Source organism: Apodemus sylvaticus, chromosome 1 (assembly GCF_947179515.1).
Source record: "Apodemus sylvaticus chromosome 1, mApoSyl1.1, whole genome shotgun sequence".
NCBI lineage: Eukaryota > Metazoa > Chordata > Mammalia > Rodentia > Muridae > Apodemus > Apodemus sylvaticus.
The window spans coordinates 118,672,555-118,688,888 of record NC_067472.1 but is presented as its reverse complement, the minus strand read 5'-3'; the positions used below and the strand labels follow the sequence as shown (position 1 = coordinate 118,688,888).

The following is a 16,334-nucleotide window of genomic DNA, read 5'->3' as shown; positions in this document are numbered from 1 at the left end:
TGTTTCGTTAGTGTCACACAAAGATATTTTATATTATTTGTGAGTAGTACAAAAAGTATTGTTTCCATAATTTGTTTTTCAGCCTGTTTATCCTTTGAATAGAGGAAGGCTACTGATTTGTTTCAGTTAACTTTATATCCAGCTACTTTGCTGAAGTTGTTTATCGGGTTAAGGAATTCTTTGGTGGAGTTTTGGGGGTAACTTATATATATGATACTATCATCTGCAAATAGTGATATTTTGACTTCTTCCTTAATTTTTATCTTTTGACATGACATCAACAAAATATTTATATGATAGAATGTTTTTCTTCATATCATCTTTGACATCTATTGCTTTAAAGTGATAGAATAGTTTTGCATCAGCTATATGGCAAAATCTTCATGGCCATGTTTGCTTAGAGACTACTATAGTAGTCATCTATAGGTTTGAGCTATAGATGAGACGCACCAAAGCTGTATCTCTAACCTGGGATTGCTACTCATTTCTAAATAAAACTCAGTCTCATAGCAAGTACACACCTATGGGACCTATTTAGATCTATTTTCCTCATTCCCCAAACCAAAGTGAGTCATTTTTCTCCATGTTATATGGAAATCTTGAGTCCAGAGGAAATCTAGAAAGGACAACCCTATACAAAGTATCTCTAATCTGGACGAGGTAGCCGGCCAAGGAGCTGCTGTCAAAGAACAGACTTCTTTTCAGCAAATGTTGCTATACTTGAAAAGCTTTCGCTATGCTGGGAAGGATTTGCCACCTTTAGCCACAATTTCTGCACCATCATTATCTCCAGTTAGATCATGGACTAGATATAACTAATGAGCTAAAAACAAAGCAAAGTTAATACCTCCCAGGACCACTAGACCCATGGACACACAGTCCCACATGGAAGTTTTTCCCTTCTATTCAAATAGAATCACTCTCGATGAGACAGGCACTAAATGCTTTAGCTGCAAACCTGTCATCTTACAAAGAAATCCACAGGAAGTTGAATTCCATAAGGCTGAAATGAGAATCTGGGTCACAGTGTCTGTCTCAATATATTATTTTCCTCTGGAAAGTGTAGCCAGAGAAAAGAATAAGAAAATGTCTTCAAAATATTTATTTAAGAAAAACTGTAGTAATTTCTTCTACATTGCAAATCTAAACTTAAACTAATTAGCAAGTCAATTAAAACATAAACACTATAGAAATCCTAATGTCAAAATCCACATGTCTCTTCATGCCTAGCAATGATGTCCTTAAGAAGCTACATAAGCTCTCTTTCCAAAATTTCCCTCTTATTTCTTAATATATAGAGCATTGTTTATATGAATCTCTAATTCAGCATTGAATATTTTATAAGAAAATACTTATAATTAATTGTTGATTTTTATATTTGTTATTTTATTTATTCACATTTAAAATGTAATCCCCCTTACCAGTTTCCCCTCCGCAAACTCTCTATACTCTCCTATTCCCCCTGCCTCTATGAGGGTGCTCCCATACCTGTCCAACCAACCTCCATATGCCTCAGTGCCTAGTCATTCCCATATCCTGTGAGCCTCCACTGGACCAAGGGCCTCCCCTCCCAGAGACACCAGATAAGGCAATCTTGTGCTACCTATCCAGCTGAAGCTATGTATCCCCCAAAGTGTACTCTTTAGTTGGTGGTTTACTCTCTTGGAGCTTTGAAGTTTTAAAATTTATTTTTAACCCCCCTAAAATAAATCCTAACTGAAGCAGCCCCTTCTTCTCACTGATTTATGCTCTCTGTTGGATACTTTGCTCCTCCTTTCCTTCAAAAAAGAGCAAGTCTCCCAGTTTTAGTAACCTAACAAGATACAATAAGACTAGGCACAGACTCTTGACAAGGCAAGATTAGGCAGCCCAATAGGAAAAGAAATGTGTCACAGGCAGATAAAAAAATCTGAGATACCCCATTCCCATTGTAAGTGGTCCAACAACATCCCCAAGCATAGCATGCATACAGAGGGACAGGTGCAGGCCACATAGACTCCATTGTTGCCCCTTCAGTCTCTGTGAGTCCTATGAACCATGCTTAATTGATTGAGGGTCATGTTCTCCTGAAATCCTTCATCCCTCTGGCTCCTGCAACAGGAATGTCAGAAAATATAAGGTGTGATGCAAAGAGAGTCCTGTGTTAATGGGTACCATTCTTAGTCAAACCACTACATTCCTTTCTACATTCCACATTTTAAAAGAATAATTTTTTTTTTTTTTTAGAAAATTAACTCATATTTCTAAGTTTGTTTCTTTTCCACCGTGTCTATGCCAATTACTATGGTTTTGTGGATTGGGAGAAAATATCACAACTGCATATTCAGGAACTAAAGTTAAGAATACAAAAAATAGTTTCAAAACTTGTTGACTTTGACATGTATCACAGGTTAAGTAGGCTTGTCATGCTTCCTGTGCCTACTTCCTTCTTGTTGGTATATGAGTATGTAAGGTCAGACCTAAGTTCATAAAAATAAAATTCCTTTTAATAATTACTCTTTCTACTGCAAAATGATTTTCTGTAGGCTCGTTCTTACTGAAATGAAGCCATATTTTAGATTCCTGTTTTACATGATAGATTTCTTTCCTGATGACTAGAGTCCATGTTGAAAACACAACTATTACCTAAGCATTTTCTTCCTTCTATATGTTACTTAAAGTCTACTTCAAGTAACAGAATTTAACTCAAGAAATATCAAGACATTTTTCTAATGTCTCCATTTATTCCAAATTTGTACAGAGTAGTATTAATAACAACTATTGGGCATAGTTTCACTTTAAATTTCTCACTTATGAGAATATATATGCTCTTGTTTATTTTTTATAATTATTCATTAGCTTATTTATATGTATATGAGAGACAGTGTAAACACCTGCACATTCACATGCTACTGTGTGCATGTTTGCTGTCAAAGGACAGCTTGCAGAAGTCAGTTTTCTCCTATTGTAATGTGTATCCTGGGTAGTAAGCCTAGGCTTTCAGTCTTGGCCCTGAGCACCTTTACCAACTAAGTTATTTAGCTGGTTCCATATCCTCTATTTAAATTACCATGTAACACTGTATTTTTAACAATAAATCTAAGCTATTATTTTATGAAATATTATATCAAATATGTATTTAAACTGTTTTAGAGTGGTTGTAAGTTTGAGACAAAACAGAGTACAGAGTAGAATGATTTTACCTATCCATCCGTCCTTTATGTGTGTCCCTGAGAAATAATTTTATTCTCTTGTTTTAAGTTAATTAGTTTAGTCCAACCTAATTACCAGATATTTTAAATGTGTGAAACACACACACACACACACACACACATACACACACACAAATATATAAGTATGTTGACTTTGTTTTAGGTGAAAAAACTAAGGAGATTATGAACTGATGAAGAAGGTCATAAATCTGAAGAAGGGGAGTTATGTGAAAATTTGAAGAAAAAATGTATGAAATAATACAAAATAATAAAATATATAAATATAATATAAATATAACAAATATATTACATAATAAGTATAATAAAATATAAATATAATAAAATCTCATAAAGAAAAAAAGAAGAAAAAGACCATTATACTCTTTTTTCCAAAAATTGTAATAGTCTTTGTAATTATTCACCTCATTAACTGTTTTTTGACTATATAGAATGAAAATTAAAAGTTTTCTTATAAACCTACATATTTCCTCCCTACAAGATTAGTTTACTGCTGAGAATATGGCAGATGGTAAAAATACCAGAAAAGCACTTTTTAAGGTGCCTCTTGGCCATCCGAATTTCTTCAGGTGAAAATTCTTTGTTAAGATTTGTACCCCATTTTTTAATAGGGTTATTTGGTTCCCTGGGGTCTAACTTCTTGAGTTCTTTGTATATATTTAGCCGTCTATCAGATGTGGGGTTGGTGAATATCCTTTCCCAATTTGATGGTTGCCGTTTTGTCCTTTTAACCGTGTCCTTTGCCTTACAGAAACTTTGTAATTTGATGAGGTCCCATTTGTCAATTCTTGATCTTAAAGCATAAGCTATTGGTGATCTATTCAGGAACTTTTCTCCTGTGCCCATGTCCTCAAGGGTCTTCCCCAGTTTCTTTTCTATTAGTTTCAGTGTGTCTGGTTTTACATGGAGGTCCTTGATCCACTTGGAGTGAAGTTTAGTACATGGAAATAAGAATGGATCAATTCGCATTCTTCTGCATGCTGACCTCCAATTGATCCAGCACAATTTGTTGAAAAGGCTATCTTTTTTTCCACTGGATGTTTTTGGCTCCTTTGTCGAAGATCAAGAGACATAGGTGTGTGGATTCATTTCTGGATCTTCAATTCTATTCCATTGGTCCACTTGTCTATCACTGTGCCAATACCATGCAGTTTTTAACACCATTGCTCTGTAGTATTGCTTGAAGTCAGGGATACTGATTCCCCCAGAATTTCTTTTGTTGTTGAGAATAGTTTTAGCTATCCTGGGTTTCCTGTTATTCCAGATGAATTTGAGAATTGTTTTTTCTAACTCTGTGAAGAACTGAGTTGGGATTTTGATGGGGATTGCATTGAATCTGTAGATCGCTTTTAGCAAGATGGCCATTTTAACTATATTAATCCTGCCAATCCATGAGCATGGCAGATTTTTCCATTTTCTTAGGTCTTCTTTGATTTCCTTCTTCAGAGACCTGAAGTTCAGGGAAATGCATATCAAAACAACCCTGAGATTTCACCTTACATCAGTCAGAATGGCTAAGGTCAAAAACTCAGGAAACTGCTGGTGGGGCTGTAGGATGGTACAACCACTGTGGAAATCAGTCTGGAGGTTCCTCAGAAAACTGGACATGAGACTTCCAGAGGACCCTGCTATACCTCTCCTGGGCATATACCCAAAGGATTCCCCAGCATGCAATAAAGACACATGCTCCATTATGTTCATAGCAGCCTTATTTATAATAACCAGAAGCTGGAAAGAACCCAGATACCCCTCAAAGGAGGAATGGATTCAGAAAATGTGGTATATTTACACAATGGAATACTACTCAGCAATTAGAAACAATGAATTCACAAAATTTTTAGGCAAATGGTTTGATCTGGAAAATATCATCCTAAGTGAGGTAACCCAATCACAAAAGAATACACATGGAATGCAATCTCTGATAAGTGGATATTAATTAGCCCAGAAGCCCTGAATACCCAAGGCACAAATCGCATAACAAATGACTCCCATGTAGAAGTATGGAGAGGGTCCTGATCCTGGAAAGGATTGATCTAGCATGGGAAGGGAATATAAGGACAGAGAAAAAGGAGGGAGGGGATTGGAGAAGGGATGGAGAGAAGAAGGTTTATGGGACATATGGGGAGGGGGGATCCAGGAAAGGGGAAATCATTTGGAATATAAACAAAGAATATAGAAAATAAAAAAATGAATAAATAAATAAAAAAAAAATACCAGAAAAGATCTTTCTAACACAATATATGAAGGTATGAGTATATATTGAACAGAAGACAAGTTGGTATGAAGAAGAGACAATTTCTCATTTACGGCCATTGAGGCTATGTTTAGTGTTGACAACAAATGGAAGCATTTTAAGTGTTTTCCAGGTGATGAACACTTGGTTTCTATACACAATGGGACATTCAATCTGCTATTGTGACATGGCAAATGAGGATGAAAAACATTGTATTATGTAAATAAGTTAAGCTCTCACATGTAAATACCACATCACTTCACTTCTTAAAGAAATTAAAAGGAACAAGGTAAAGAATAGTACCCAGAGAATGGGGTAAGGAAAGAAAAGGAGAGAAGGGGCAAGGTTGGTTGACTGGGATTATCGTAATCAGTTTGGAGAAAGATAGATAATCTCGTTAGATAATAAGATGAACTGTAAAGTTTGAGAAGCTAAAAAAAATTGTCAAATTTTTCAATAGTAAATGAAAAGACAGACTAGTAAAGAGAAAGATATAACAATTTGAACTTTGTACAATGTATGCACATATTGAAACAATTTGTTTTACATCTCAGTTATGATAAAAATCTTATTATACCTAATAAATACAGTTCTCTTATTTCAATATTTCTCTTTGTATGTTCATCTTCATACAGGCAACTATGGAGAAAGTGGGATGGAGGCTTTCAAAGATATGTCAGCGAAGGAAGGAATTTGTATCGCCCACTCTTACAAAATCTATAGCAATGCTGGGGAACAGAGCTTTGACAAGCTGCTGAAAAAACTCAGAAGTCATTTGCCTAAAGCCCGCGTAGTAGCCTGCTTCTGTGAAGGCATGACAGTTCGAGGTCTGCTCATGGCCATGAGACGCTTGGGTCTAGCAGGGGAGTTTCTACTTCTGGGCAGGTAAGTGGCAATGGAAAATTAATACCAAAATTTTGGCTCCATTCTTTTGCTGCATAAGAACTGCGTCATTACAATTCTAATCTGTGTATTTGAAGAGTATAACTATCACAAAACATTTATAAAAACCAGAGAAAATGGAAAGTAAGTAGTGGCTACAGTATGTGTAGATTTGCAATGAAAGCAGGAATCAAAATGTAACAACTCAGAGTCTTCACATCCTCAAAATCATGATATGCTTATATAAGCTGGTTTCTTAGATGTTTATTGACATGCAGAAATATATACATATACATAAAACTTGTTGGAGTTACTTTTAAGAATGTTTTAAAGAATTTATATATATAAGCTTGCTTTTAATATAGAATTGTAAAGTTTGGTGGTTAAATGAGGTTTTATATTTTATATATTTGATACCCATTTTCTGATGAGCTACACTGACATGAGCCAAAGTTCTAAAACACTAGATTTTGAAAAGATTTATTTGTAATTATCCAAAGATTTCATTTGATTGACACTTGACTGATACCCTGTGGGTATACCTAAATGTATATCTATCTATGGAACTAAGTGTATATTGTAGGATTTTCAGAGAAATAATAAACACTTAATATGATACACATATGTGTAAAATAAAAGATCATGTACATTATATGTTGAGATATATGCGTGAGATGCATGAATGTGTCAATGTTATTGTGAGTACCTAATTCATATGATAAAGGAAGCAGTAGAATAACAGAAGGTACACTTAGAATGCCAGAAAACTAGAAGAGCTCACATGTGTTCTGCTCCCAGTACAAATCTGAGTACATAAAAGCTGATGATGGTAAGTACTCTTCTGAAGGTCAGAAACCTGAGAACTAAGAAATGTCATTGCATAGTCTACATCTAAATGATGTATAAGATCAAGGTTTTGTGTCATGAGTTTATATAGACATGTCTTCATATGTCCCACCTTCTCTTATTGTGTCTTAGTCTGGTTAGATGAAGTCCTGTTGTTGTGGAAGGGTATAGAAAGAGATGCCAATGCTTAATTCATTCTACTGATTTCAAACTATGTTATCCAAAAACAGCATCACAAACATACCCTTAGTGTTTGGTTAAATGTCTCAGTACTGCATCTCAACCAAATAAATGTATCAAGTATAGCATCATAATCATTAGGAAGGTGCCAAACTTTTTAATTAATTCATTCATTTGTTTATTTATTCATTCACTTTACATCCCACTCACTGACCCTCTTCCCATAATCCATTCCCCATCCCCCATTCCGTTATCCTCAGGGACTTTGGAGCCCCCACCTCAACCCCATATATCTGCTGACTCTGGAACATCAATTCTCTGTGGGGCTAGGCACATCCTTTCTCACTGAGGTCAGACAAGGCAGGTCAGGTGGAAGAACATATTCCACACACAGGCAACATTTTTTGGGATAGCCCCTCCACTCCAGTAGCTTGGGACCCACAATAAGACCAAGCTTCTCATCTGGTACATATAGGGGGGAGGGCTAGTTCCAGCCCATGTATTCTCTTTGATTGGTGATTCAGTTTCTGAGTACAAATGTCCAGGTTACTTAACTCTCTCCTTCTCCCAACTCATCCATAAGAATCCTCAAGCTCCATCTCCTCTTTTACTATGGGTCTCTCAATCTGTCTGAATCAGTTGGAGAGTGGAGCCGCTCAGAAAGCAGCCACCTGTCTGCAAGTATAACAGAGAATCACTAATAGCATCAGGGACTGGTACTTGCCAATGGCATTGGTTTAAAGTTGGGCCAATTATTGTTTGGCCATTTGCTCAATCTCTGCTTCATCCTCTGTAATTGAATTTCTTGTAGACAGGATAAATTTTGGATGGAAAGTTTGGTATCCCTACCTCTCTACTGGGATTCCTGCCTAGCTACAGGAGGTGGGCTCCTCAGGTTCCAATTCCCCAATGTTGTGAGTCACAGCTATGGCCATTCCCATTGACTCTTGGGTGCCTTTCCCAGGTCTTTGTCACTCTATCACTTGCACATTTCTATTGATTTTCATGATCATTAGATCATCTCTCCTATCCCTCCTAACACCTGTGCCTGTGTAACACCCTATTTCCTTCTCCATTCTCTCATCTAGCTCCCACCCTTTATCTGTCTTCTATTACTATTTTATTCTGCCTTCCATGAGATATTCAAGCATCCTTACTTGGGCTTCCTTCTCATTTAACTTATTTGGGTCTGTGGAGTGTAGCATTGGTATCCTGTATTTTTGGCTAATATCAACTTTAAAGGAGTACATACCATGCATGTCTTTTTGGACCTTGGTTACCTCACTCAGAATGATATTCTCAATTTCCATCCATTTGCCTGCAAAAATTATGATGCCTTTGTTTTTACTAGCTCAATAGTATTCAATTGTGTAGAAGTACAACATTTTAGAAAAACCTATTCTGCAGTTGAGGGATACCTAGGTTGTTTTCAGTTTCTAGCTATTACAAATAAAGCTGCTGTGAACATAGGTGAACCAGTGTCCTTATGGCATTGTAGAACATCTTTTAATTAAATGCCCAGGAGTGGTATAGATGAGTATTGAGGTAGAAATATTACCAGTTTTCTGAGAAACCATCAAATTGATTTCCAAAATGGTTATACAAGTATGTCTTCCTGCCATCAGTAGAAGAGTCTTCCTCTTGCTCCACATTCTCACCAGCATTGTTATCACTAGAGATTTTTATCTTAGCCATTCTGACTATATCAGATGGAATTGCAGAATTGTTTTGATTTGTAATTTCGTGATCAAAAAGAACTTTAAAAATATTTTAAGTGCTTTTTTGGCCACTTGAGATTCCTTTGTTTAGAATTCTCTGTTAAGCATTGTACCCTATTTTTTAATTGAGTTATTTGTGTTGTTAATGACAAACTTCTTTAGTTCTTTATAAAATTTTAGTATTAGCCCTCTGTCAGATGTAGGGTTAGGAAAGATACTTTCCCAGTCTGTAGGTTGCATATTTGTCCTAGCAGGAAAATTCCAACCCAAGAAAACACAGGAATTAAGTAACAATGTAATTTTGTAAAAATAAACACAAGTAATTCCATACTAGTATAAAAAAAAAAAAAAAAAAACAAGGGAAGTACAACACAGACACAACACAGACACACACACACACAGAGTACCAACATCAAAAGAACAAGAATTATCAATCACTGGTCATTAATATCTCTCAACATTAATGGACTCAAATCCCTAACAAAAGAAAATACAGGTTAGCAGAATAGATGTAAAAACAGGATCCATCACTCTGCTGAATATAAGAAACATACCTCAACAATAAAGATAGACACTATCTCAGAGGAAAGGGATCAACAAAAGTTTTCCAAGGAAATAGACCTGAGAAACAAGCTGGAGTAGTCACTCTATATAATATAGATTTTTAACCAAAATTAATTAAAAGGGACAGGGAAGGATGCTTCATATTCATCAAAGAAAAAAATCTATGAAGATGATATCTCAATTTTGAATGTCTATATCCCAAACACAAGGGCACTCACATCTGTAAATGAAGAATTACTGAAGCTTAAATCATACATAGAACCCCACACATTAATTGTGGGAAACTTCAACACCTCACTTTCTTTTTTTTTCTCAGTTTTTTTTAGCTTTTTTTATTAGTTATTTTATTTATTTATATTTCAAATGTTATCCCCCTTCCCAGCTAATCCTCCATCCCCTCCCCCCCCCCAGCTTCTATGAGGGTGATCCTGAACCCAGCTACACCCTCCCACCTCAACACCTTAGCAATCCCCTACATTGGAGCATCAAGCCTCCACAGGGCCATGGGGCTCCCTTCCTATTGATGTCAAATAAGGTAATATTCGGCTACATCTGCAGCTGGAGCCATGGGTCCCTCCATGTATACTCTTCGGTTGCTGATTTAGTCCCAGAGAGCTTTGAGGGGACTGGTTGGTTGATATTGTTGTTCTTCCTGTGGGATTGCAAATCCCTTCACCTTCTTAAGTCCTTCCCTCAACTCCTCCATTGGGGTCCCTGTGCTCAGTCTGATGGTTGGCTGCAAACAGCCTCATTTATATTGGTCACACTCTGGCAGAGTCTCTTGGGACAACTATACCAGGCTCCTGTCAGCAAGCACTTCTTGGCACCAACAATAGTATCTGGGTTAACACCTCACTTTTAACAATTGTCAGATCTTCCAGACAAAAACTAAACAGAGAATTAATGAAACTAATACACATTATAAATTGAATTGATCTGAGACAAGTATAGAATATTTTACTCAAATACAAAAAATATACCTTTTTTTTCTCAGCACTTCATGTTTAAGAGTACTGGACACTCTCCATAGGCCATGGGTTTAATTCCCAGCACCAAAATGGTGTGGCTCACAGTCATTTGTAACTTTAGTTCTAGTGGATCTGACTCTTTCCCCTTGCATTCATGGGCACTGCTAACACATGCATGTGCATCTATCAATGCATATACCCATGCAAATAAAATTGAAAAATAAAAATAAATATTCAAAAAATAGTAAGAAAGAGCTTAAAGACTTCTGGAATTCAATGAAAATGAAGGCAAAATGTACCAACTTTATGGGATATAATAAAAGCAGTGCAAAGAGGAAAGTTCATAGCATGTCTACATAAAGAAATTAGAAACTTCTCATACCAACAATTTTAAAATACAAATGAAAGGTCTCGAAGAAGCAGGCACACACATGGTAGAAGAATAGAAGGCAAGAAATAAAGTCATGGCAGAATTCAATCAGTTAGAAACAAAGAAAACAACAAAAAGAATCAATGAAGTCAAGATCTGGTTTTTTGAGAAAATCAACAGAATGCCATAGGTTTTAATGAAATTCTCTCTAGAGATAGTAAATTGTTATTCTTCTGTGATATGGAAACTTCTGTTCTATTCTTAAATATGTCATGTATCATACACCCTTTCTGAAAAACATGATAATAATAAAAAAAAAAGTTGTGTTTAAAAAATACTGACTTTTTCAGTAGTTCAGTAGTTCTGTCCCCCAACAGGAAGTCACTTCAATTGTAACAAATGAATATCTTTAAAAAGTAAACTGCATTTCATTTGTTTTCAAATACTTAATGGAACTTTAATGTTGGCACTTAGTTCCTGCCTGGGTTTATTTTATGACAATCATTTAATTATCTAATTCTTTTGTCTAAAATGATAGCGGTAACTTGATGGAATTATTTTGGTGTGAGGCTAAATGTCATTGATGATAATTATATTAGACAACAAATGGATGTTACATAATTTTTTTCTAAAATATCCTTAATAGCTTAGTTTCTTACATGAGCAATAGTTACATACCAATTAGTTTGTAGAAAAAGAATATGTTAATTGACACTCTTTATATTCCAAAGTTTAATACTGAGTGAAAACAGAAAAAACAACAACAGCAAAAGAAATAAATACCCATGGAATTAAACAGTCAGATACAATTTTTCAAATTCTATTTGAATTGTTTCCATTATTAGATACAGGATTTAGGCATACTGACTTAAAAAATCATTATTTATGATGCATGCAAATTTCCACACAAAATTGTATTATTTGCTATACCACAAAATAAAAATTCAAAATTTGACATTTTAAAATGCATTCTGGATTGACTAAGTACACAAAGTTCTTTTTAAGTTATTTCACCTATAGAAAATAGATTTGCTATCCTTTGTCACAGATTGTTCAGTCCCTTTTTTGATTGCTTTATAATTCATATTTGCTTGAAATCTGATTCACTTTATCATTAAACAATTTTGCTTAATAGGTATTTTTATTCTTTATTTAAACATTCTTTATAATATTCACAGCTTTACTCATTCTTATCTCTGAAAGAACATGTGAAAATCTTTCAAGTATTGATGACATGATCAAGAATTCCCCTTTCTCCACACCCTCTCCAACACCTGCTGTCTCCTGAATTTTTAATCTTAGCCATTCTGACTGGTGTAAGATGAAATCTCTGGGTTGTTTTGATTTGCATTTCCCTAATGACTAATGAAGTTGAGCATTTTTTAAGATGCTTCTCCGCCATCTGAAGTTCTTCAGGTGAGAATTCTTTGTTTAACTCTGTACCCCATTTTTTAATAGGGTTGTTTGGTTTTCTGGAGTCTAACTTCTTGAGTTCTTTATATATATTGGATATTAGCCCTCTATCTGATGTAGGGTTGGTGAAGATCTTTTCCCAATTTGTTGGATGCCGATTTGTCCTCTTGATGGTGTCCTTTGCCTTACAGAAACTTTGTAATTTTATGAGGTCCCATTTGTCAATTCTTGCTCTTAGAGCATACGCTATTGGTGTTCTGTTCAGAAACTTTCTCCCTGTACCGATGTCCTCAAGGGTCTTCCCCAGTTTCTTTTCTGTTAGCTTCAGAGTGTCTGGCTTTATGTGGAGGTCCTTGATCCATTTGGATTTGAGCTCAGTACAAGGAGACAAGGACGGATCAATTCGCAGTCTTCTGCTTGCTGACCTCCAGTTGAGCCAGCAGCATTTGTTGAAAAGGCTATCTTTTTTCCATTGGATGTTTTCAGCCTCTTTGTCGAGGATCAAGTGGCCATAGGTGTGTGGGTTCATTTCTGGATCTTCAATCCTGTTCCATTGATCCTCCTGCCTGTCACTGTACCAATACCATGCAGTTTTTAACACTATTGCTCTGTAGTATTGCTTGAGGTCAGGGATACTGATTCCCCCAGATTTTCTTTTGTTGCTGAGAATAGTTTTAGCTATCCTGGGTTGAGGTAACCCAGACTCAAAAGTGAATCATGGTATGCACTCACTAATAAGTGGTTATTAACCTAGAAAACTGGAATACCCAAAACATAATCCACACATCAACTGAGGTACAAGAAGAAAGGAGGAGTGGCCCCTGGTTCTGGAAAGACTCAGTGAAGCAGTATTCGGCAAAACCAGAACGGGGAAGTGGGAAGGGGTGGGTGGGAGGACAGGGGAAGAGAAGGGGGCTTACGGGACTTTCGGGGAGTGGGGGGGCTAGAAAAGGGGAAATCATTTGAAATGTAAATAAATTATATCGAATAAAAAAAATTAAAAAAAAATACTATAGAGAAAAAAAAAGAATTCCCACCCAATATCTCTGAAACATTTCTATTTCTATAGGCAGTTTTAACAAGATGTCACTTTAGAAGTTAATAAAACAATTTGCAGAATGATTTATCAGATAAGATTAGAATCAAATTCCACATTAAATGCTTTCTCTGACATCTTTCATGTAACCATGCATTTGAGAAATATTGCATGCCTACTTCATTAAAGTGCTTGGGCCCCATTTTGGGGTAAAACAGAAAATAGTTTTTGCTCTTATGGGTTTTCCAGACAGTAATATTGTTTTAAATATTATGAGAATAATTGACATGTTGAATACTGTTATCATCTCTTTCTTAAGGAAGTATAATCTAAGACTTTAAAATATTTACCATTGTATAAAAAATCAAATTTTAGCCATTGTAAAAACACCTGTTTATTTATTTTTTTTACAAGTGAAGAAAATGATATTCATAAGTGTTAGGTGGCAGTATCAAAGACACAAAAAAAAAAACCCAGGAGCTATGACTGACAATCCAGAACTTTATTTTTTTTCTACCAAATTGTCTCCTACAGAGTAACATAGGGGTATGCTCATCAGATTACAAATCCATGGCTCCACATAGCTATTTCCTCAAAATTCCTATTCCCAATGAGTCCCCCAATGTTTTAAGAAATACTTTTTGTATCCTCCTAATTTCTGTTTTAGTCTTTGTGTCACTTAATTCATACTCAGATGAATGATTCTTAAAACTAGAAAACAAAGTTAAAGATAGGGACTTCTTCATGGTTAGGAAGTCCCATTATTTCACTCTCCAGGTGTCTAGGATCAGGGATGATTAATATGCTACTGAATTATCATATTTGGAAGGACTAAGAAAACTCTGCTACTGAGGCAAATAGCTCCATCAACATCTTCCCATCATGTTGCAAATCAATAGAATGTGAATTGCCTAAACCTAGACACCCAGACAGTCATTTGAGTTTCCAATAGTCTTTTGTCTTAGTGAGAATAAAATTGTCTTGTTTGGGATCATGAAGCCACCTTGCTAAAGACCTTGATGATTTTAGAAGAAAAAAATCAGAGCTAGAATATCAAATAATATTTCCAAATATGTTTATTTTTCTAGAATGGATATACGTCTGTGTTTTGAGCCAGGGTCTTTCTGTTCAGTGCTTGTTGTCCTGGTACTCTGCAGATGGTGCTGTATTGAACTGATAGAGATCTACTTCCATCTGCCTCCTCAGTTCTGGGGTTAAAGATGTGATACCACACCTGCTCTGAATATACTATCTTATTTCTATATTTCCAAATTAGTATCAGAGATATAAAATTTAGTATGAACTTGGAAATGAGAACATGTATATAAACTACTTAAAGATCTGTTTGTTAATTATAACTCTATGTATGTTTGTAATGATGCTCTGTAAAAGGTAAATGTACTTAAATTTGAACAGTACTTGCAATTTATTGTAAAAGTATCTTTTATTTGCCTGACATAATTGTCATCTTAGAGGCTTACTGCTAAACAAGCTTTACCTGTCTCGTTGTTTCTGAACTCCGAATGGCTGGTTTAATGCAGCTGTTCTGGACTTGTTTTGAATTGGCTTCTATTGGCTTCTCATTGAATTGCTATGCTTGTCCTTAAACTAAATCTGGCAATTTTTTTCTAATATTCTAGCTCCTTATCATTCCCTGGCTTGTTTTGTCTTCATCTGTGTCTAGCTTGTTCTCTTTGCCTCTGGAAAACTGTCCTTGTAAAAACTGCCACTGAATTCCAAGATGGATACTGATAGGAATGCCACTGAACTGCTTTACATCTACACTCACTGATTCACCCTAACAAACTGACAGAACCCAGAGATCTGCAAGTGTCTATCTCCTGAGTGCTGACATTAAAGGCTTGCACTATCATGCCTGGATCTGAGCTTTTCTGTACCTTGAACTTCCTCTGTACCAGGCTAGACTTGAACTCAGAGATCTGCTTGCCTTTGTCTCCTAGAATGAAAGGTGTGTCTCTATTTCAGCTAGATCACAAAGACCTAGTATTTTGTGGGTGTAATCCTTTGCAAAAGCAGCTATGTTGCCATATTGAAATTCCTCTATAAATTATAAGAAAGTTTTAGTATTAGGTATTTTAGCCTCCATTAGTTTCAAAAGTAAAGAAACATAAATTTATTCTAACCAAGCCATTTGCAGATGAACGAGCAAACAGCTCTTCTAGTAAAACACAATAATAAATGTTAACTTCCAGTGAATAGATATTCCTCTTTACTGTTGCACATTATCAGTTTCAATTCCACAAAAAAAGTAATTTGCAAACATAAGCTTGATTTCTGCTAGACTCTTTGATACCATTATATTGCAGAATAATACCAGAGGTTCTTTTAATAGAAATTAGGGAAGGATAGAAGATAGGGATGGAAACATAGACAGGCAGACAATACTTCATCTCCATTCTAAGTAGTAACACACAATTCAGAATTAAGATGCCTATGATTTTACTGATATCACTAGTGTATAGGAGTAAAAATAAAATATTTCAATAGGTTTAATGGACAGACAGGATAAGTTACTTACTCAATTCTAAGTAATGCATAGTCATAGGCATCTTAGCTACATAGATATTTCCATTATAGAATGGAAAGGAACTGACTTCCCCTAGGTATAGTGGAGAAAAAGTTTATTGGAGATAAAAAGAAGAGTGTATCCAGAGCAGGGACATCTGGAAGAATCTGGAATAGACATCACCATGATTCCTGTGAGAAAACGGGGTGAAGCAAAGGGGATGAGCCAGATGAGAAGGCCAGGGGGTGAAGGATAGATGAAAAGGGAAGACAACTAAAATGGTTAGATTATATAGGTAAGGGAAGCTTGGGGATCATAACCATCCCAGCCCCTGGGCTGAAGAAGTTCAGGATAGGGCATAGGGTATGTTAGTCATATCCTGTCACAG

General features: G+C 35.7%; 1 protein-coding gene across 2 annotated transcripts in view; it reads left to right on the top strand.

Annotated features, from left to right (window-relative positions):
- Positions 1 to 16,334, top strand: part of Grm5 (glutamate metabotropic receptor 5) — a 551,762-nt gene that overhangs the window by 227,350 nt on the left and 308,078 nt on the right. For both annotated transcript variants that reach the window (XM_052177680.1, XM_052177672.1), the window contains exon 2: positions 6,078 to 6,327. In XM_052177680.1, the coding sequence (XP_052033640.1) occupies positions 6,078 to 6,327 (250 nt within the window). The remainder of the gene's footprint in view (positions 1 to 6,077; positions 6,328 to 16,334) is intronic.